At 46.2% G+C, this 22,808-nt stretch overlaps 1 protein-coding gene across 4 annotated transcripts; it reads left to right on the top strand.

Annotated features, from left to right (window-relative positions):
* The first annotated feature begins 1,864 nt into the window (after positions 1–1,864).
* On the top strand, positions 1,865–12,259 carry TMEM171 (transmembrane protein 171). 4 transcript variants are annotated; one of them, XM_033429996.2, is made up of 4 exons: positions 1,865–2,201; positions 4,981–5,687; positions 9,601–9,742; positions 11,983–12,259. In XM_033429996.2, the coding sequence occupies exons 2-4, from the start codon at positions 5,048–5,050 to the stop codon at positions 12,176–12,178; spliced, it is 978 nt and encodes a 325-aa protein (XP_033285887.1). In that variant the 5' UTR covers positions 1,865–2,201; positions 4,981–5,047; the 3' UTR covers positions 12,179–12,259. The 4 variants fall into 4 exon arrangements, 3 of the variants coding, with proteins under 3 accessions (XP_033285887.1, XP_004270850.1, XP_049563664.1); XM_004270802.3 differs by lacking the exon at positions 1,865–2,201 and adding an exon at positions 2,582–2,833; XR_004483768.2 differs by lacking the exon at positions 1,865–2,201 and adding an exon at positions 11,631–11,812 and having other exon boundaries at positions 2,840–5,687; positions 11,983–12,118.
* The last annotated feature ends 10,549 nt before the right edge of the window (positions 12,260–22,808 follow it).

Here is a 22,808-nt window from a genome sequence, read left to right as displayed (position 1 = left end):
CCAAGCCTGTGCTCTAGAGCCCACGAGCCACAACTACTGAGCCTGCACACCACAACTACTGAAGCCCGTGCGCCTAGAGCCCGTGCTCCACAACTAGAGAAGCCACTGCAGTGAGAAGCCCGCGCACCGCAACAAAGAGTAGCCCCCGCTCGCCGCAACTAGAGAAAGCCCACGCACGGCAAGGAAGACCCAACGCAGCCAAAAATAAATAAATAAAATAAATAAAATTTTTTAAAAGCTCTATATTCTGGGATAATTTCTTATATAATGATAGATAATCAATATGCTTGCTTTCTCATTCCTCTCAAGCTTTTGCTGCATTCCTCAGCTTCACCCTCCATATTCACTTCCTGAATTCAAGATTCATCCATTTTTTACGCTTGTTCTGATGCTATTTTTCTAAGGACTCGGCCTGGGCTGATCTTTTTTCACTACCACATGGGCTGGAAAAGGCCACCAGGTTTTAGATAGTGACAAGGTCATTCAGTCTCTTTCTTAAGAACAGGTCTGCTACAAAGACAAGCACCTTGAATGCTGGTGGGTATGTCTTTCATACATGACCGATGATTGGTATCCAAGGAGTTTAATTTAGTCAAACAGGCTCCAAAAGACACAAACAGTTCAAGTGGCAGACATCCCAAGTGGAGGCTAATCTGATTGTCCTTGGTGCCAGTACATTCAAATCTGTCATGTGTGGCCAGCCTGCAGTCATGTGGCACCAGAGGGGCAGCTGTATCAACAGGGCCCTTGCAGGTCCGCACACGACGTGGCCAGAGACGGAGTTTCAAATAGGGGAGAAGGAAAGAATGATTAGGGAAAGGAAAAGGAAACCCCCTTGTACAGAAAGGAATTGCTAGCAGGCCTGTGTAGGGAGGCAAATCCTATAGTCAGGGCTGCGTTCTTGGAAAGCTGCGTGCCCGCTGCTGTTGTGTGATCGCCACTGCTGGTTATTTGCTCGTTAGCTGGGCGTGCTCTGAGGCCCTTCCAGCAGGTGGTATAATCTGACACTTTGACCAGGATAGCTCCACCCGGACACAGATTGCCACAATGTCCTTGGGATACAGCGTCTGTTCTGTTGCAGGGATAAAAATGCCACATGATAAAAAGACATTTTCTGAGTTTGTGGCATTGTGTGTCCGTTGGGTGACAGACGTACCCAGGAGGAACAGTCAGCCTGGTTCAGGCCCTTGCTCCACATTAACCATCTGTGGAGATCGCTTTACATCTTTGGGCTGCGGTTTCCTCAGCTGAAAAATGACCATTTTAGCTCCCCTATTGCCTTCTGCCTGCAACCTTCTCTGAGTTGCTGGGGACACACAGTGAAGAACCACAGGCTGTATGTAGGTAAAGCAGGCAACACAGAACCTGGCCCAGAGCAAGGGGTGTTGATATTCAAGATAGTAATAATCTTTGGCCACTGGGGCAAGTGGCCCAGCAAATCCCTCCCACTAGACCCTGCCCAGTCTGCTTCCCTTACGAAGCCCTGTCTTACCCACCCAGCCTGCCAACCTGCAGAAGCCAGGTGGACACCCTTCCCTGTTTGCCTCCCTGTGAGCCCTTCTTTGAGACTCCTTCTCCCTTCTGAAATCAGCTAAGCCAACTCATTCTTTACTGCAGTGAAAAACGACTGGGAACAACTTGCTGTATCAGGTATGCAAGGTGTTCTCGCTTCCAAAAGGTTAAGGCAGTTGGCGTTAACTCTTGACTGGGCTGATTTCAGGCAAAGTGGATAGGACTCCAGGGAGAAGTGGCAGGGATGGGAAAGGCCGCAGGGCTCATGGCGCTCCCCACTTTGGGCTGAGCTCTTGACTCACCTTTCACAGCGCCCTGACCTCTGGTGTGGAAACTGGCACAGCTGATTCCATGTCACGTGTCACGTGGCAGGTTACAAATAGCACGGGGATTAGCAAACCCATCCCAAAACGCCCAGTTCAAGGGCAGAGAAAGTGAGCAGTTGAAGTCCGGCAAATCATTAGCGACTGAGAACCAGGAAGGGGGTTCGATGGCAATGCGGGACTGCGAGAACCGTAACGACCATACGTGGGAGTCTCGGAGCTAGGACCGGATGCCTGTACGCTTCGGGCATGGACGACCCTTGTCTCACACGCTAATGGAGCGCACGTTTCTGTGACCTGGTGTCTCTATAACCTCTTCGTCGGGGAGCTCGCGGCGAGGGGCTAGCCCCAGTGACCCCAGCCAAGGTCTCTGGAGCGGCAGGAGGGCCACAGGTCCCCGGGTGCACCCGTCCCAGAGGGCGCGGCGGCGGGAACGCGGGGACCCCTGCCTGGGCGGCGGCCACACCGAAGAGGGGGGGCAGGCGCTGCTCTTTCTTCCCCACCCCCGGCCCAAATTCTGGGCTCTCGGCCCGGAAGGGAACCGGCTCCCTTCACGCCGCCCGGACCTCGACCGTCGCCTCGCGAGTTGGGACAGCCAGGAGAATCCCAACTTGCCGCCCCGTGCCCGCAGGGCCACGGGCCAAGGAGGAGGAGGAGGAGGCGGAGGGGGGGGCATTTTCCCGGATTCCTCGCGCGCACGGTCACGGACGTGGAAGCCGCCCGGTCCGCCGCCCCGCGCTCTCCACCCCGGAGCCGGGCGCGCCTCTGGACCCCGAAGGGCAGCACCCGGCGCCGGCCAGGTCCCGCCAGTCCGCCCTGCCCTGCCCGCGCCGGCGACGCCTCCTCCGTAAACACCGCGCGGCCCGCCCTCTGCGCCGGGACACACAGGTGGGAGTGTGCGGTGCGGCCCGCCGCCCGGGAGGCCGCGGGTGGAGGCGGGCGCCGCGCTGCCCGCCGACTGCCGGCGCAGACAGCGCCCTCGCAGGACGGAGCCTCAGGTAAGCGCTCCCGGCCCGCGTTCCTCTGCATCCCGGGAGCCCGCGCTCTGTGGCCGCGGGGCGGGCACTGAGCTTTGGGGGCCAGGCTGGGAGCGAGGAGCGGCGCAGCGCGGAGGAGCCGCACTGCACCTGCGCCCGCGGGGGCCCCGCGCCGAGCCCTGCGGGCTGGTGTTGCGCTCCGGCTCTCTAAACCCACCAGGCTCTTTCCCGTAAAGGACTTGTGCCTCTCTGCGTCAGTACCCAAACACAGAGAGCTTTGGACGTGGTGACATGCTGCTGATTTGGAAATGTCCTTTGGGAAACAGCGTTGGGGAGGTGAATTTGGCTTTGGGGAAATGAAATGTAGGTTGGTATTTGGAAAAGGTTTAATCTCCTATTAGCGCAGATGTCTCTGAGTCAGTTTGTGAGCGCATCTATGGGGCGGGGAGGGGCGGGGAGAGAGAACGAACTACCCACATACTATTTTGGATGGGGGATTAACACCTATGCCAGGTGCTTAGTCCACTAGTCCATGGAAAGGAAGCTACAAATCCAGTTTTAGGCTTTACTAGTATTGGGGAATTTGCCTTAAGGCAGTTGAAGCCTTGTGACTCACGACAAAGTCCAGGTCTCAATCCAAGGTACAATGAATTGATAGGACTTTGTGGCAGAGAGTCACCCCTCAGTCATATCTTCAGACCAGCAAAAGATATTACAGGACTCAGAATTTCTTTTTAATTAGTGCAATACTTTAAATGTTTGTTTCCGCTTAATTACATCTTCATAAATATAGTTTGTCCAAGTTTAACACGGAAGCTTGTTTCCCACCTCTATTTCCTTCTTTCTCCAACTTCCTTCTGATTGTATCTTACTTTTTCCTGGAAAAGCACTTCCTAGCATAAGACCAGTTGTTTCCTTTCTTTACCTAACCTGACCCTACTTGGACATGATTTGGGTTTGTCAAGATGGCCTTGGCTTTAGCGACTCAATCTTGAGCTCCTTCACGTGACCATGGATGCAAGTGGCACAAAAGATTTTAAAAGTTTTCTTTCCTTGAGCAAGTGAAAATGTTCTTTACACTTGGGTTGTCTTTTTGAGTGCCCCAACTTGAAGGGTCCTGGAAAAATATTCCATTCATTAGAGTAAGACAAGATAACTGGATAATAAAGTCAGGGTGTGTAAGGTAGACAATTCTTTACCCACTGCTCGGGATACATTTAATATATGAGAGCCTTGAAGTACCGGGCTTGGGTGGTCTTATGGAAGGTGCTTTGCCACTTGATTTCATGTATACTCTTCTTTCAGAGTCAAGTTCTATTGCTGTTTAGTGTTTTGTGACTGGTGATTTTATCGGCTGCTTATTTTTAACTGGGTCTCAACCTTTTTGTGTAAGTGGGTGGCACCACGGAAGAGGGTGAGCAAGAGGCCACCTGCCCACCTGAGGGACAAGGTGCTACCAGACCCCCCTGGGTTATCCCAGAACCAAGCAGCCAGGCCACCAGATTTCAGGGCAGCCCCAATGTGTGCCTGTTTGAGAACTCAAGAGTCACATTTTGACGGAATTAACTTAAAATCCACCAAACTCACTGTGTTCCTGAACCGCCTTCCCATTCAGTTGACACTTGGGTCTCCCATAGATGTAGCCTTAGGATAAAGCAGGGAATGGAAAGTCGCTGCGGTCTAAAATAGGAAATGGAAAGTTAGGTACTGAACGAAAATTTACCGACTTGGAAATACTCATAGCAGCTGTGATGAAATATGGGCTGTTTGTAAATCAGAAACAATCCCTGTGGTTCTTCCTTCACTCACCATTGTTTTTATGTTTTGGGTTTTGGGTTTTTTTGGCCTGCGGAAGTGAGTCTGTTAAGGCTCATAACAGGAAAAGCCACACCCATTTACTTTTGTTGCATGGGTTTTGATTTTTCAAGCTACTCTTAGGTGCATGGTAATTGCATTTGCCCTTCTTGCATATCTTTATAAAATTACGTGTTCAGGAGTTTCTGAATGCCAGTTCCTCTGACTCATGAGCCAGTTCATTGTGCTACCGTGTATCAGTTGCACAAAGTTCTGTTCCCTATGATTTCATCCTAGTGTGATCTGGGAAAAAGAACAGGGCGGGTCAGGAACACCTGCGCGCACTTTAATTTGGTGTTTGGTTATGTCTGCAGAGTTGTTGAAACCATTGAAGGGAAGGAACACATCCCACCCACCTCGGGGAAGTGGCCTCTTCTGGCCATGTCTCCCGCAGCTGCTGCCGAGCCAGATGGGGTCCAGGGAGACAGGCGTGTCACCAAGCTCATTTTCTTCCTTTTTGTCGTCGGTGCTATCCTGCTGTGTGTGGGAGTCCTGCTCTCCATCTTTGGGTTCCAGGCATGCCAATACGAAACCCTCCCAGACTGTAGCATGGTGCTGAAGATCTCCGGGCCCGCGTGTGCCGTGATTGGGCTGGGGGCTGTGGTCCTGGCCCGCTCCCGGGCACAACTTCAGCGAAGTGAGGAGCGCCTGCGAGGCAACCGGGGGGCCTCCGACCGAGCCTTCCTCTGTGGGGAGAGCCGCCAGTTTGTCCAGTGTCTCATCTTTGGGTTTCTGTTCCTGACGAGTGGTATGCTCATCAGCGTACTGGGCATTTGGGTCCCCGGGTGTGGCTCAGACTGGGTGCAGGAACCGCTGAATGAGACAGACACTGCTGACTCAGAGCCCCAGATCTGTGGATTCCTGTCCCTGCAGATCTTGGGACCCTTGATTGTGCTTGTGGGATTGTGTTTCTTCGTGGTTGCCCATGTTAAGAAGAGAAACAACTCGAATGTGGGCCAGGATGCTTCTGAAAGTGAAGAGAGACAGACCCAGAACATGGAGCCCGTCCAGGTCACTGTAGGTGGGTGGCTGTCCTTCCTGTTCTTGTTCGTATCACCATGGCTGTAGCAACAAGGCTTCACTGAGCTGCTCCCGGGTCTAGCCTAGATTCTCTTTCTCCTTCTCTCTCTTTGTCCCTGTCCCTGTGTGTGTGTGTCTCTCTCTCACACACAGAGACACACACACATACACGCACGCAGATGCACACACAGTTCTGCTGCTGTACTTATCCCCATAAGAATCCTTGAGCACATCATCTCCTCCCAGCCATTCCTTATTATCTAGCAAAAGCATTGGGACATTAACTTGTGACCTTCACTAAGGTCACAGAGCAAATAAAGAGGAAAGTGAAAGGATCCTTGAGGAAAGCCTGGGAGCCTTCTAAAACCCCAGGTACCTGCCAAGTGACCCTGTTTCCCCTGTTATTCTCACACCAAACACTTAGGGCACTTCTGGTTGTTGGAAATGTGGGTTCTCATCCCTGACTGGCTGTCTTTGGAAGTCCTGAACCTCTCCTGGCCTTACTTTATGTATTTATAAAATGGGCACTGCATTTCTAAGATTCCTGACAGCACTAATATCTGGGGTTCTGAATCTGTCACAAGTCCATTGGTCTTCCATGTTCTGAGGGAGCCTTCTGTACTGTTTTCTGCATCATTCTTCATTTTCTGTAATTTCATCCTTGGCTTCAGGGTCGGAGCAAGGTTTGGAAGCAGTGGCATAGACAAAGATGAAACATGACAGCACCTGTCGCTTCTTTCCTCCATGGAATGCCTACAGAGTGTCCCTTCGGGTCCCCAGGGATCTGCAGAAGAGCTGGATCACCGTTTCCCAGAGTCAGGTCCCCACAGAACCATACCAGTAGCTTTGGCCTCACGTTCACACAGACAAAACACCCCCACCGCTGCTCATTTTTGCAAATCACTGTTTTATTTCAGTCTCCCACTCTGAAGCCACAGCCTTAACATGTAAAAGGCTGGGCGGGCAAAGAGCATTACAGAGCAGAAACCGTGGAAGGAACAGGGAAGGAAGGTGGCGAGTGAGATGTTTCTCGCGGGTGGGGCTGTCTGTCGAGCTGGCGGTACTCACTGTGGGGATTCCCTGGGCTGTGGACTTTGCATGGTATTGGCCTCAGAAAGGAAGGGCAGATGGATTTACAGACGATCCTTGTATTCTGCCAGGGTTGACGCTCCCAACTTCCTTATTTGTGCGTTTATATAATTACGGTGACAACATCAATATCAGTTATACGTTAATAATAGCAAACAAATAAATAGGGCTTATTCTTGGGCCAAATACCCATCTAGGTGTATTTTAGCGTGTACTCGTCAAGGGCCTGTTGTGTGAAATTCATTCACACCTACAACGATCCACTGATGCTCTTAGTGTCTCCATGTTAAAGATAAAGAAACCAAGGGTCAGGGATCCCAAGTAATTTGCCCAACGTCACAAACTAGCAAGCGGCAGAGCCAGGACCCTAATGGAGGCGGTGGGCCTGCGTATGCTTGGCCCTTGCATAGCGCCCTCCCCAGGCACTTGCTGTAATTCTGTTTCTGCAGGCGTCATCCTTCACCAGGTTTCCCGGGTTGTTGTTACATGACGAAAGGGCTCACCCAATATTATAGACGTTCTTAGTTCTTTCAGGGAACACAGTGGGGTCCAAGTAAACACTCTCATGAGACACTCACGGTCTTCCACTTAGTTGGGAGCATTTCAAGGTGTGCCCTTTGGGTTTACTATCCGGGAGTTTTGGGGCCCAGCTTTCTTCCTGGTGGTTGGAATGGGGAGCGGCAGGGAGCAGGGCTTGTGCTGGAGTGACTCCTGGGCGGTTCTGTCCTGATGTTGGCACTGCGTAGTTTCACATCTTTTCCACATAACCGTGTAAGTCCTATCAAACCTGTGAAAATCTGGCACCTTGTCTTTCTCTCCTTTGGTATTATGGAATAGGGTTTACGTTTTTAGAAATCGTGCCTTTCAGCACAGTTGTTAAGACTCCAGGCGTTGTCTGTCAATGGTCAGTTCTGCCTTGTGAGGGAAATTGGGGTGATAAGAGGCGGTCCTTGGCTAAGTGCCAGAATGCAGCTCTTCCCAGAATGGAAGACAGAAGAGAGAAACCAAGATGCATGATATCTGCATTGTGGGCACACCTGGTGCTGGACCCTGGATGCACAAGCCGGTGTGTGGTCAACTCACAGAGGACATCAAGTCTTTCAGGACATAGTGGAAGGGAAACCCCAGGGGCATGGGACTTTCCGGGGAGAGCAGGAGGGCTGGGAGCTGACCTGGCAGAGGGGTGGCTAAGCCTCAGAGATAACTGGAGACTCTGAGTACTTCCTTGTCTGTGTTTGATAGGTGATCAGCCTGCTTTAGAGGCTTGTTTCCAGATCCTTTGTCCTACAATGTATAATTAAAGTGAACATTCAACCTACCTTCCTCTGACCTACGAAGACCTTCTGAAAAAATTAAATGAGAATCCCAAGACAACCACTATGCTTTTTCCAGCTTCGGTTAGCGATGTATACTAAAAGCTTGAACCGCCATCTCCTTGCAGAAGGAGAGATGGAGTTAATGCATTTTCTGCAGGGCTAAGTTACCTCTGGGGAGGTGGAGAGTGGAACCACTGGCCAGACTGCCAGTTGGGAATGTTTCTTCAGACATGCACATAGGTGCCACTTGCTGGGGGTTGTGAAGAAAGTCCCTTTGAGGATGTGTTACAGTTGAGAGAGCTTGCTCCGTGCTCAGCACCGTTTTAACCCCGCGCGCAAATCCAGTCCTCCTACCTGTCCTCTGAGGCAGGTACAGTTACAGCCTGCCGTTTACAGATGTGGTGCCTGAGGGAGGCCTAGAGAGGGCACGTAACTTGTTCAGGGCCACACTTGGTGGGAACTGGCAAGTGGAACCCCGGTAACTCTAGAGAACCCTGCAGCTACCTAGGTGAGCATCAGCTCTGCTACCAGTACAAACCGTCTCCTCCCTGCAGGGAAGTAAAGTCCTCTTTCCTCTTTCATTCTTCCTGAGCTGTCATTTGGTGCTGCCAGCTTATCAGAGGCCACCCTCAGACCTCATTTCTAGAAGGTTCTGGGAAACTCATCTGGTACATTTTGTGTTGGAATCAAATTAGAGCTTGCATCTGGTCCCCAGTTCTCCTCGCCCAAACACAGGGATGTCTTCTGGAGTGAACAGTACCAACAGAAATGCAACAAAACAAAACAAAACAAAACAAAACAAAAAAAAACCCTAGCTTTTCTTTGAGTTTGACTTTCTTTTGTAAAGCTTGGAAGAAACATTGGTAGATAAAAAAAAACTCTTCACGTGCATAAACCACAACTATGGAAATAGGGATGATGGGCTGTATTGTGGCTGTACTGTCATTTGTTCAGAGGTTGAAACTGCATTTGAGGAGTGGAGGCACTTTATCCAACAGCTAACTTTTGAAGAATTAAAATTGTAAGTAGAAAACGAGAAAAGCTTTGTAGCAGCAGACATCCCGGGGGAGGTAAGGAACATTGTTAGCAAATGCTTCACAGAAATGCTTTAGCTCAGACTTGCTATGAAATATAGGCCCACTATTTTTTTTTTTTCATGTGGCAAGATAGACAACATACAATTTACCAGTTTAATCATTTTAAAGTGTAGAGTGGTATTAAGTACATTCACCATGTTGTACAGCCACCACCATGATCAATTCCCGGAAGTTTTTCATTATCCTGAACAGAAACCCTGCCTGCATTAAACACTAAGTCCAGTCGCCCTAGCCTCCAGCCCCTGGCAACCTCCACTCTCCGTCTCTGTGAGTTGGATAGGCTCACTTTTAAATTCTGGTGTTTTGACCTTTTCTATAGATGGGCCAAATATATAATTAATTTCTTTAGCTGTTGCTCATTTGCTTGCATTTAGTACTCATCTATCGTCAATGAAATGTTGTGTTTCCTTAGGTGATGCCGTGATCATATTCCCACCTCCTCCACCACCTTACTTTCCTGAGTCTTCAGTTTCTGCAGCTACTCGGAGTCCTGGGGCTGACGGTTGGCTCCCAAATGAAAGTCCACCTTCATATTACAGTATTTTTAACTATAGGTAAGACTTCCCGTTTGAACGTCAAGAGTAGGAAAGTTTAACCTTTTCAGGCCTGTGTCTACGTTCAGGCCAAATCAGCTTCAAGGCTATGGTAGAGGTGTAGCCATCCAAGTATGAGTATCTTTTTGGCTGACATTGTGCCAGAATCGTTGCCTTAATATTCCTAGTACTTTTCAGGAAACTTTGGGCGGCACACAAGTTAAAAATTATAAAAGTGGTTGTGCCGGGTTCACATGAAGCCTTCTCCAGGCATCTTTATGTGGTCCTAGCAGGGCTGACCCTCAAAATGCTGCACAAACCCATCAGCCGTCCCGAGCGCTGGAGCAGAACTCAGGAGGCCCCTGCTAAGTTAGGCGTTGCTGCTTTAGACTGTGGGAGGGGTGAGGGTCCCAGGGGACCTCCAGCAGGTACAGAGCATTTCAGTATCTAACGGAGATACGTGAGTGGCCGGCTGAAATCAACCTGCACCCTGACTTGACCACGCCAGGCTTCTCCCCTCAATATTAAGTTGTTCCCTGGGCCTCAGAGCCTTCTCAGATTGACCAAAGAGAAATACGAGATTCCCGTCCCCATCCCCCATGCTTTCCACATGCCACAAATTTGGAGGCGTACCTGGGGTCAGATTAAACAGTGTAAATATAAGTGTTCTTCCTTGAGGCAGAGGGATGCCATTGAAGGCTGTGGAGTCACGGCAACAGGGTCCGAGCAGTGGTTAGCACAGCTCGTGATGGGGAAAGGCTGGGGGTGACCAGACCGGAGAGGAAGCCTTCTCTCATGGACAGGCTGAATGTAACAGGAGCCTGGGGCTGGGTTGGTCAGAAAGGGAGGAGTGTGTGAGGATGTCTGCTGTGGAGGACGACAGGGATGAAGAGCGGAGATGATGATGTCAAGGGGGAGTGACAGGGACAGGGAATGTCCCTGACTGAGGAAGACAGAGACGGGGCCTGTGTAAGTGGGAGAAGATGGTGAGCTGGCTTGCAGTAGAGGGAGAGCGAGGTGTGGGCCTTTGAGCTAGACCGGATGGGCCAGGTCTCGGGAGAGAGATGGGGTACTGGAGATGAAATGGCAAAGAGGCTGCTGAAACCAAGAGGGCAAGGCGACAGAGGCCTGTGGAGAATCCACGGGCGGGGAAGGCATGAAAGGAAGGAGTTCTGGGAAGTGTCAGGGATGAGCAGGGCTGGAAAAGGCTCTGCACCTTCCCACGTGGGAAACCAGGGTGTAGGAAGTGAAGGTAGGATCACTGGAAAATCTCACAGGGCAAAGCAGGCCTCAGTGAAAAGTGGCTTTTGAGACACTTAAGACACGTGCATTTTTGAAAGCAGTGAGAAGCAGGACCTGAGAGATGTCACGAGTGTGCTAGGGACGGGGGCTGCCATACCTGGTCATTCATGTTTCACGGCACATGTTCTTGTACCTCAAACCGGGTGATGAGCTGGAGATCTGACCAGGGATGAATGCAGGGGTTCCCCTGTGTGGGTGAAAGGGAGGTTAGGTTCTGGACATTTGTAGAATTCTCTTAGTGAATTTTTGTATTCTTTTCTCCAGTGATGAACTTCCCAGAGCCCTAAAATAAATGTCTATTTCTACGGCTACTAAAAACTACTCCTACGGCTGTTGCTATGCCAGAGTCTGCCTTTTCTTACATTACCTCAGGTCATTCTCAAAGTTACTTAGAAGGTAGGCACTGTCATCATCCCCATTTTACAGATGAGGAAACTGAGGCTTAGAGAGGTTAAGTAACTTGCCTGAGATCAGACAGCTAGAAAGCAGTAGAGTGGAAATTCAGATGCATGTCTGCCCTTTGCTAGACCCCACTCCGTTAACCAGTACGTCTTCCTGCCTTCCTTCAAGTTTTTGGCTTAATGATTTAATTTTCTCTTTGCATAAGTTTGTCTGCCTTCCATTAGCTGTCTCAGAAGATGAAGTAGCAGAGAAGAGTAACTGTGTGTGTGCATGTTCTCTTCGGAAGGCAGCTATGTGTTTGTACTCTACGTCTTTTCAATGACAAGGGGAATGACAACAGGAGTGAGACAGTCTTAAAGTAACCATGAGTTCTAAGGACAGGAAGGGGTAAGAAATCAAAACATATCTATGCAGAATAGAATATGGAAGAAATTACTCTGGAGACCCTTGCAAATGTTTCCAAATGCATCTAATTAAACACGTGAAAAGAACCTGGTAGTTAAGGCATGTGACTGAGTCCCTCTGCTCCCTTTCATGTTCTCTCTCCTTCTTCATAGGATCCCAACTCCTGAGGGCCAAGGCGCAGCCTCCGAGAGAGACGGTGAATCTATATATACTATTTCTGGGACTGCTTCATCCTCTGAGACCTCACACACTCCCTGTCTCTCATCTGAATTGCCTCCCAGATATGAAGAAAAAGAAGCTGCTGCCCCCACATCCTTGTCTCCATCTTCTGAGCCTTCCCCACCATGAGCCATGGACTCCAGTTCAATTTTTTATAGAATCAATCACTATTTAATTTGTTTTTCTAATAAAAAATACAATAGAATCGGCTATGTCCTGACTTCCTGGTGTAGTATCAACATCAATAACAAACCTTCCAGATTAAGCTGTCAATGCTTCAGACCACAGGAGGGGGAGCATGCCTCTGGCTGGGAATCTAAGATGCTTCTCTCATTGAGGCCTCCTACTCTGGGAGGTGGGTGGGATCGTTCGCATTGGTGGATGAAAAAGCAGAGGCTCAGAAAGGCTCATTAACTTATTCAAGGTCACATTGCTTCTAAATGGTGAGGTTGGGCTTTGAACCCATCTAGCTAGTTTCTGAAAGCCAGGTGCATATCTCTACCCTGTGCTGTCAAAGGCCAACCAAAAGTACTGGTTAATGTTTAGCTTGGCCCATTGGGTTTCCAATGTTCATTGCTTCTGGGGCAGAGAAACCAGATTACTTTCCTCATTTCTTTATTATTTCTTGCACCTCTTCTTCCCTTTCTTCTCCCTCTCCTCCTTCTTCCTCCTTTCCCTATTCCTTTTTTCTTTTTTCTCTTTTTTTCATTCTGAAAGAAGGTAGTTAGGGTAACTAGGTAATTTTCACTGGGGCAGTTACCAGCATACTGATATCCTAAAGCCTTCTTATAGTGATGTGACATTTTTGGAGAAGAAATTTCTTGGGGCACTTTGGTAACTAGATTTCCCCTGGAGAGGTTCATGAGGGATGAGTCTTTCTGTACTATAAGGTGCCCGACTGTCTGGACCACCAACTTTTATTCTTATAAAGCTATTGCTGAACAAAAGCGTTTGTATAGTTGGGTGCAATAATATTTATTTACTTCTAGATATAAACCTTAAAAAATAATCACTAAGTATTATCAGTTCTACCCAGGAAAAACTGATTTTTAGAATCTAAAGTCTGTAGGAAAAAAAATAAAGTCTGTAGGAAAAAAAATAAATTCTGTAGGAACTTAGCATTTTTGTTAACAAAATTTGATGTAGCAAAAATGAACTTTTTAGGCCTTTTACCACAAGCCATCATCCCCATAAAAATCAGTATTATCCAGCATTTAAGTGCCTGAAAGCAGAATTTAAAGGCGTTAATGCTCCAATAGTTTAACTGAAGTAATGACTGATTTCATGGGAATTGCCACTGCAATAAATCAGGAGTAACAGTCTGTACCAGAAGGACTGATCTATTTCTAAACTGGACATCTATTAGACTGAACTGCTCTTAAAATTCTGCTTTTTTTTTCCTGGAAGGTTCATTATTCACATTTTCATATTAGAACAAAGGGTAGATTATCACCCCTTCCTTCTGTTATTTGCTTAAAATGATTAAGCTGAAACTTCTAGGTAGAATTAAACACTTACGAGTTCTCCTATATAATCAAGAGCATTTTTAATGGCTCAAAGCTAGGGTTTGTAACTGGTCATTTTACTTTTATATGCTAGTAAACTTAAATGGTAGTTGTTAGCAATGCTTAGGTATAAGTTGGACCTTCTGGTTGGGGAAGTCTGCCTTACCTCCATCAGTCTCCGCAGTATTCAGCCAGGTGGGAACAGACGAAGCCACAACAATCAAAGGGGTCCCCAAGCGTGAGATGTTTATTGCGGAACTGAATCGTGGGCAGCTGAGCTGGGACGAATCATTTAGTCATACGAAGATGCATTCTTTGCCTATCAAGGTTCTGGCAAAGGATGATAGCCATCTGGTGGTCTGCTACTTATTTTCTTTATATGTGTTAACTTTTTTTGGATGTGAAATTAATCGTATAAGATTAACCATTTTAAGGTGAACGATTCAGTGGCATTCGTTAAATTCACGACGTTGTACAGCCACCACCTCTATCAAATTCCAAAATATTTTCATCACCCCAAATAAAACCCCATACCTAGTAAGTAGTCACTCCCCACTCCCTCCCCCCTCCCTACCTCCTGGCAACCACCAATCTGCTTCTGTCTCTGTAGATTTACCTTTTCTGGGTATTTCACATAAGTCATATGATACAATATGTGCACTTTTGTGGCTGCCTTTCATTTAGCATGCTGTCTTAGAGATTCATCGACGTTGTAATGTGTATCAGTACTTCATTCCTTTCTGGAGCTGAATAATATTCCACGTATGTATGTGCCACGGTGTATTCACGATGGGCATTTGGGTTGTGTCAGCCTTCTGGCTATAGTGAGACACGTGCTTTTTTTAAAGCAGCTATTTTTTTAAAAAAATAATAGAATTTAATACTCAAGCTGCTGAAGAATTTAGGAAAAGAAAAAGATCCAGTGACCTCAAAGTGTCTCTAGAGGCTAGTTCATCATCATCACATCAGACTTTTTGACTAAAACCCCCCTGTAACTCACAGAGACTTGAGGCCGTCTCCCTCCTCTGTGCCCTGCAGGCTGTAGCCCTGGCACCAAGGACACAGAGGGCACGTAACCGTTCCCATGTCTGTCTCTTCTACTCGACTGTGAGCTCACTGAAAGCAGGCCATGTCAGATGTTTCTTATGATTTCCAGAGTCTGCTTCTAAGAAGGCCCTCAGGGAGAAGCAGGAAGGAATCCAGCCCTAACTCCCATCATTTCTATCTGTGGGGCGGGTGAAAGATCTCAAGAGAAGGGAAAGCTGTTTCTACCAGCAGCCTCTTACCCCAAGTTCCAGCTGCTTACCAGTCACACCCTTTGTATCAATTATACTCTCCGCAGCTTTAGCCACTGCACTATTCAAACATTCACTGCCAACTTCGTTCATTCTCCTGGAGTTCAGAGCCCGCTTCTGTTTGGTGGTACCAAAGCCTTCAATGCAAGAATCCATCTTTTCTCTAAAAGATTTGGTGTGACTCTCTAGTGTCGATTCACTCTGAACTGATTCATCGGAAAACAGCGGCTGCATATTGAACAATTCAGCATCATATACTTCCATTTGGCCAGAGATCTTGTTCAAAATTCCCACAAAGTACCTGCAGAGAGTGTTGCATTTCAGGGCTCCAGTCCCAAATAGTTAATAGTGTAGCTATTAACATTCATGTACAAGTATTTGTTGGAGTACCTGTTTTCAACTCTTATGGGTACATACCTAGAAACGGAATTGCTGGATCATACGTGAACTTTAAGTTTTTGAGGAACTGAACACTGTTTTCCACAGAGGCTCCACCTTTTTATATCCCCACCAGCCCTGTACAAATGTTCAATTCTTCCACATCCTCACCACCACTTATTTTCTGTTATTATTATTGTCACCTGAGTACAAAGTGGTATCTCATTATGGTTTTGATTTCAATTTCCCTAACGACTGATAATGTTGAGCATCTTTTCATGTATTGTTTTGAACACCAAACATTATCAGGAGCATAAGAAATCTTACTCCAGATTTTCCTCCTGTGGCATTGGGAGGTATGAAAATAGTGATGAGGTCGGCAACTTCAGGTGGAACTACCCACGCCAGGTACTACCATGCTGCCTCTACACTATGAAAACCCCTTCTTGTGATATCTTTGTCCTCCCCTGGAGATCAGTTAAGTGGACTAACCCAATCAACAAATTCTAATGAAACTGAAGGGACAAGGTAAGGTCCCTTTGGCGTTTCTATGAGCTATGGAGGAATGGGCAGGCCAATGAACAGTTTTCAGAGGATGAAAGCTGAGGGGGAAGGTAAGTATGTGTTCATCCAATTTCCATCTGAAAAGTTGGAGTGGGGTGAGGAGAAGGGCATTTAAAGTTGGCCTCTTTAACACTATCCCTATCAAATTACCCATGACATTTTTCACAGAACTAGAACATATAATCCTAAAATTCATATGGAACCATAAAAGACCCAGAATTGCCAAAGCAATCCTGAAGAAAAAGAACAAAGCAGGATGAATAACCCTCCCAGGTTCCAGACAATACTACAAAGCTACAGTAATCAAAACAGTATGGTATTGGCACAAAGAAAGACATATGGATCAATGGAACAGAATAGAGAGCCCAGAAATAAACCCATACACCTAAGGTCAATTAATCTTCTACAAAGGAGGCAAGATTATACAATGGAAAAAAGATAGTCTCTTCAGTAATGGTGTTGGGAAAGCTGGATAGCTGCCTGTAAATCAATGAAGTTAGAACACTCCCTCACGCCATACACAAAAATAAACTCAAAATGGCTTAAAGACTTAAACATAAGACATGACACCATAAAACTCCTAGAAGAGAACATAGGCAAAACACAGTCTGACATAAATCATAGCAATGTTTTCTTAGGTCAGTCTCCCAAGGTAATAGAAATAAAAACAAAAATAAACAAATGGGACCTAATCAAACTTACAAGCTTTTGCACAGCAAAGGAAACCATAAACAAAATGAAAACACAACCTGAAGAATGGGAGAAAATATTTGCAAACGATGAGACCAACAAGGGCTTAATTTCCAAAATATACAAACAGCTCATACAACTCAACAACAAAAAAACAAACAACCCAACCCAAAAATGGGCAGAACACCTAAATAGACATTTCTCCAAAGAAGAAATACAGATGGCCAGTAGGCACATGAAAAGATGCTCAACATTGCTAATTATTAGAGAAATGCAAATCAAAACTACAATGAGGTACCTCTTCTCACCAGTCAGGATGGCCATCATCAAGAAGTCTACAAATAACAAATGCTGGAGAGGGTGTGGAGAAAAGGGAACCCTCCTGCACTATTGGTGGGAATGTAAGTTGGTGCTCTCACTGTGGAAAACAGTATGGAGGTTCCTCAGAAAACTAAAAATAGAATTACCATATGATCCAGCAATCTCACTCCTGGGCATATATCCAGATAAAACTATAATTCAAAAAGATACATGCACCCCTGTGTTCATAGCAGCACTATTCACCATAGCCAAGACATGGAAACAACATAAATGTCCATCAACAGATGAATGAATAAAGAAGATGTGGTACATATATACAATGGAATACTACTCAGCCATAAAGAAGAATGAAATAATGCCATTTGCAGCAACATGGACGCAACTAGAGATTATCATACTAAGTGAAGTAAGTCAGAAAGAGAAAGACAAATACCATATGATATCACTTATATGTGGAATCTAAAATATGACACAAATGAACCTATCTATGCAACAGAAACAGAATCACGGATGTAGAGAACACACTGGTGGTTGCCAAGGGGGAGGGTGTTGGGGGAGGGATGAAGTGGGAGGTGGGTGTTAGCAGATGTAAGCTTTTATGTATAGAATGGATATACAACAAGGTCCTACTGTATAGCAGAGAGAACTATATTCAATATCCTATGATAAACCATAATGGAAAAGAATATTAAAGAAAGAATGTGTACATATGTATAACTGAATCACTTTGCTATACAGCAGTCATTAACACATTATAAATCAACTGTACTTCAATTTTTAAAAAATTAAAAAACAGAAGTTAAGGTGGGCTCTGTGACAACCTTGTGTGATGTGACTGTTGGCCTTCTAGTTAATATGTAGAGGACTGAGGCCATGTGAGTGGTGGGTTTCTCCTGAAGGGGGTCATTATTCCAGGGAAGGTCACAGGAAAGGAATGCATCCAGAGATAGGAAGTAGACCTCAGAAGGCAGCATTAGGTGGGCAGAAGAGAGATGGTACTTTGGTTGGAACTGCAAGGATCCATGATGATAAGAATCAAGATGATTGTTGAAAAAGTTAAACTCCTGAGTCCCATTTCAGACTGGCCTAATCTCCAGGGGGGTAAAGTTTATTGTCTGGGAATCTGGGAAACACTTCCTGTGAGGACAACAGAGGGAAACTGTGGAGGCAGCACTTTCTGGGCTAGATTATCTGGGATTATGACCTCCTTGTTTGTGACTTCAAGGCCTTCTGGAGGGTCCTGTTTACACATCCCAGCCTGTGCTAAAGGTCTTTGAGGGGTAGGATGTGGGTCCCCAGTTAGACCCCAGTGCTGATGGGGGCTTCACACAAATGCCCAGTGCTAGCCTTCTAGGCAACTCTGCACGTGATTCATGAGAGAGCCCCAAGGGAGTGCGGAAACAAAGGCAGGGTTGTGTCACCTGCCCTTTCCTCCTGTATTTCCAGACTGGGGAAATTTGGACTCATTTTTTAAGGAAGGCATGGTTTTGTGTTGGAAGAGGTCAACGGCTACATGTCTACAACTGGAAGCATCAAAGACGTTTATCAGGATAAGGCAGAGTAGAGGAAAACACTAGCTGGGTTGAAATGGAAAATGCTTGAGATTGTCCAAGTGGGCAGAAGTTTGAAAACTGCCTCAGACAGGGCCTTCCAGCCCCTGATGGACCAGTCAGTGTGGTGGGCTGGGCTCTGCCAGCTGCCACCCTGGACACAGGAAACGCAGATCCCTGAGCCTCTGGTGTAGAAGCTTCTCCAAAGGAAAGAGAGGTCGGGAAGCACCCTGAGAGGGTGGGGAGTGGGCCGGAGGGGTGAAATGTCCTCTCACTGTTAGTGGGCAACCATGCATGGTTGGGCTGCTTCATGCCATGAGCCCTCCTGGGGTATTGCATACCTGGAATTCCTGGAGTACCATGCATGCTGCCACCAATCTGAGTACCCCAACAGGAACAGAGGGGATGATATCCAGGCAGCTTTCGCTAGTAAGGAATGCTTTGGTGGGGGAGGGGGAGGGCGGAGATTCCTGCTGAGCGAAGCATGGGACTGCTTGGATAGGCTCTCTGCGGCTTGCTTCGCTCAGCAGGGTGCCCAGCCCTCTGGTTGGGTGTGGCCCATGCTGGGAGCGCTGGGTGACTTCATGCCCTCACTCCCGGATGGGGCAGGGTGGCAGAGAGCAACCTGATGAGGAAGGCGGTTAGTTAGGCGGTGATGTAACTGCTCTGCGTGTTCTCCTGGAGGCTGCGCAGGCCTGAAGGTGCGGAAGCTGGGCAGGCCAGTTTGGTGGGCGTGGATGAGCCACCACTGCCGTCCTGTGCCAAATCACTCGTAAGACATTTCCTTAAAGGCCTCTGAATGAGTGAGTCCTGCCTACAGGTGCTGGGTGGCCAAATGGCTTATTTATTAGGAGTTTTCACAAAGGCAGAGGCCTATCTCTTCCACAGGATGGAGAGGCGTGGGGAGGTCCTGGTCTCTACAAGGGCTATGGTTCTTCCTCAAGCTCAGGGTCCTCCTGATGGCCCAGACCCCATGTAGGAAGTAATCACTTCCCCGTCTGTCAGGTCTCCCAGGCCCCACCAGACACTCTCTGGTGCTCCTGCCTTCCTTCGGGCCTTTAGGTGCTAAGTTGCTCCAAGATTTCCTTCCTCAGGCCCTGAAGCTCTGCTCTCTCAGCCCTTTTTGTCCAGCTGGAGTTTTCCCATAGGAGTCTGCAGGGTGGGAGCCAGAGCACAGCTCTGCAGGTGCCAGACCAGGCTGAGCTGCTTTCCCGCTGCCACTCCATGAACACTAACAGTTGTTTGCAATCCACGGGTGGAATCTTACAGAGCCTGATGTCCTTCAAAGGGTCTGTGTCCTTCATGGCTGTGTGCTAGGGTGGGAACTTCACACCTGGTTAGACGTGTGTGGCCTTGGGCAGGTCGCTGCACTGCTCCTGTCCTAGCGCATCTCTGGGGTGCCCTTCTGCTCTGGAAAAAAGCCAGAATTGCACTCCAGCTTCTATAAGGGTCTCCTCTTTCCATAGTAGGTTGCTGGCTTTGGAATTCTTTCTCTGTTTGAATTACAATTCAATACTACTACCATTAAAACTACTAAGTAGGGCTTCCCTGGTGGTGCAGTGGTTGAGAGTCTGCCTGTCAATGCAGGGGACACGGGTTCGTGCCCCGGTCCGGGAAGATCCCACATGCCGTGGAGCGCCTGGGCCCGTGAGCCATGGCCGCTAAGCCTGCGTGTCCGGAGCCTGTGCTCCGCAACGGGAGAGGCCGCAACAGTGAGAGGCCGGTGTACCACAAAAAAAACAAAAACAAAAACTACTAAGCAAAGTAAAAGATTTTTTGAAGTTTTTAGATCCTTAAAATATATCTCACGTAAGCACATATGTAAACTTAGAGTACTGTGTTGAAAGTCATTTAGATAATTATTTTTCTTTGCTTTTATGTTACTGATTTGATATACAATTAGGGTCATTTATTCCCGTTAATGTTCAGTATTAAGATTAATTTTAATTTAATTTTTGAACACATAAAACATATACTATTTGAAACGATGTGCTAAAAAAAGTCTTGGTTCTACCCCTTTCTTATCTACCCTGTTCCATCCACCCCTTCTAGGTCATCATTATTTTGATTAGGTTCAGGTATATATTTCCAGTGTTTCTTTGTTGATATATATGTGTATATATATATGTATATATGTGTGTATATATGCGTATGTGTATATACATACACGTGTATATATATACATACATATATACACATATATATCTACATATATATCTATATCTATGTACGTACATATATACAATCTATATTTACATATAATAATACATATTGCAATATATATGCTAATATATGGTACACAATATGCTAATATATTACAATATATAGTAATATATAGCATATAATATATATTATATATACTAATATATAGTGTGTAATATATAGTATTTTATATATCTATTTATTTATTTATATACTAATATATGCTGCTCAGCACCTTGCTTTTTTCTTTTTTACATTTTTATTGGAGTATAATTGCTTTACAATGTTGTGTTGGTTTCTGCTGTACAACAAAGTGAATCAGTTATATGTATACATGTATCCCCATATCCTCTCCCTCTTGAGCCTCCCTCCCACCCTCCCTATCACACCCCTTTAGGTGGTCACAAAGCATCGAGCTGATCCCCCTGTGCTACGTGGCAGCTTCCCACTAGCCATCCATTTTACATTGTGCATCTGGCTTTTTTCATCTAATAAATACCTCCTGGCAATCGTTCCATATGGAGAGTTCTTTCTCATTTTTTTTGGTATTAGCTACATAGTACCCCATTATGTGACTATAACACAGTCTGTTCAACTATTACGGACATTTAGGTTGTTCCTAAACATTTTTTTTTTTTCCTTTGGCTATGTTGGGTCTTTGTTGCTGTGTGTGGGCTTTCTCTAGTTGTGAGCGGGGGCTACTCTTCATTGTGGTGCGTGGGCTTCTCATTGCGGTGGCTTCTCTTGTTGCAGAGCACGGGTTCTACGTGTGTGGGCGGCAGTAGTTGTGGCGCCTGGGCTCAGTAGTTGTGGCTTACGGGCTCTAGAGCTCAGGCTCAGTAGTTGTGGCGCATGGATTTAGTTGCTCTGCGGCATGTTGGATCTTCCTAGACCAGGGCTTGAACCCGGGTCCCCTGCATTGGCAGGCAGATTCTTATCCATTGCACCACCAGGGAAGTCCCCTAATCTTTTAATATTACAAATAATGTCACAATAAATAACCTTGTGCTTATGTTGTTTTTAATTTGAGTAGGTGCATCTTCAGTGCAAACTTCTAGAAATGAGCCACTTTGAAAGGTAAATGCATATGTAATTTTGTTAGATATTGCCAAATTTTCCTCCGTAAGGTGTCTGCCATTTTGCAGTCTCATTAGCAATATGTAAAAGTGCCTATTTCCTAACAGCTTCATCAATAGAGTGTGTTGTCCAAATCCAACTTTTGGATTTTTGCCAATCTGCTAGGCAAGAGATCATATTTCGGGGCTGTTTTAATTTACATTTCTCTACCTATGAGTGACACTGAGAATCTTTTCAAAGGTTAAGAGCTTTTTGACTATTCTGTGATCTATCTGTTTATATTCTTTGCTCATTATTTATTGGGTTGTAGTCTGGTTTGGGGTTGTTGTTTCTTTTAATTTAACTCAATTCTTTCTTGAGGCAAGCAAAGTAACTTTTTACTTGTACCTATTAGAGTGATATATTGGGTTGGCCAAAAAGTGCCTTAGGTTTTTAAGTAAAAATAAAAGACACATTTTTCATTTTCACCAAGAACTTTATTGAACAATGTACTCACCCTTTTGTTCCATTACCTTCTGCCATTTTTTAGGCAACTTCATAATTCCATCTTCCCAAAACCTTCTATCTTTTTGAGCAAAGGACAGTTCCAGGTGCCTTTTACAGTCTTCCAGGGAATTGAAATGTTTTCCATTAAGAGAATTTTGTAAAGACCTAAATAAATGCAAATGCGAAGGTGCAATGTCTGGTGAATATGGCAGATGAATCAGAACTTTCCAGCCAAGCTGTAACAGTTTTTGCCTGGTCATCAAAGAAACATGCGATCTTGTGTTATCCTGATGGAAGATTATGCATCTTCTGTTCACTAATTCTGGACGCTTCTCGTCGAGTGCTGCTTTCAGTTAGTCTAATTGGGAGCAGTACTTGTTGGAATTAATCGTTTGGTTTTCCGGAAGGAGCTCATAATATAATAGAGGACTCCCTTCCAATCCCACCATATACACATCATTTTCTTTGGATGAAGACCGGCTTTTGGTGTGGCTTTTGGTGATTCATTTCGCTTGCCCTCGACCTCTTCCGTTCCACATTATTATACAGCATCCACTTTTCATCGCCTGTCACAATTTGCTTTAAAAACGGAACGTTTTAATTACTTTTAAGTAGAGAATCGTATGCAGAAATATGGTCAAGAAGGTTTTTTTCACTTAACTTATGTGGATCCCAAACATCAAAGCGATTA

This window comes from Orcinus orca, chromosome 3 (assembly GCF_937001465.1).
Source record: "Orcinus orca chromosome 3, mOrcOrc1.1, whole genome shotgun sequence".
In the NCBI taxonomy this organism is placed as follows: domain Eukaryota; kingdom Metazoa; phylum Chordata; class Mammalia; order Artiodactyla; family Delphinidae; genus Orcinus; species Orcinus orca.
This window is presented reverse-complemented; position numbering and strand designations above follow the sequence as displayed.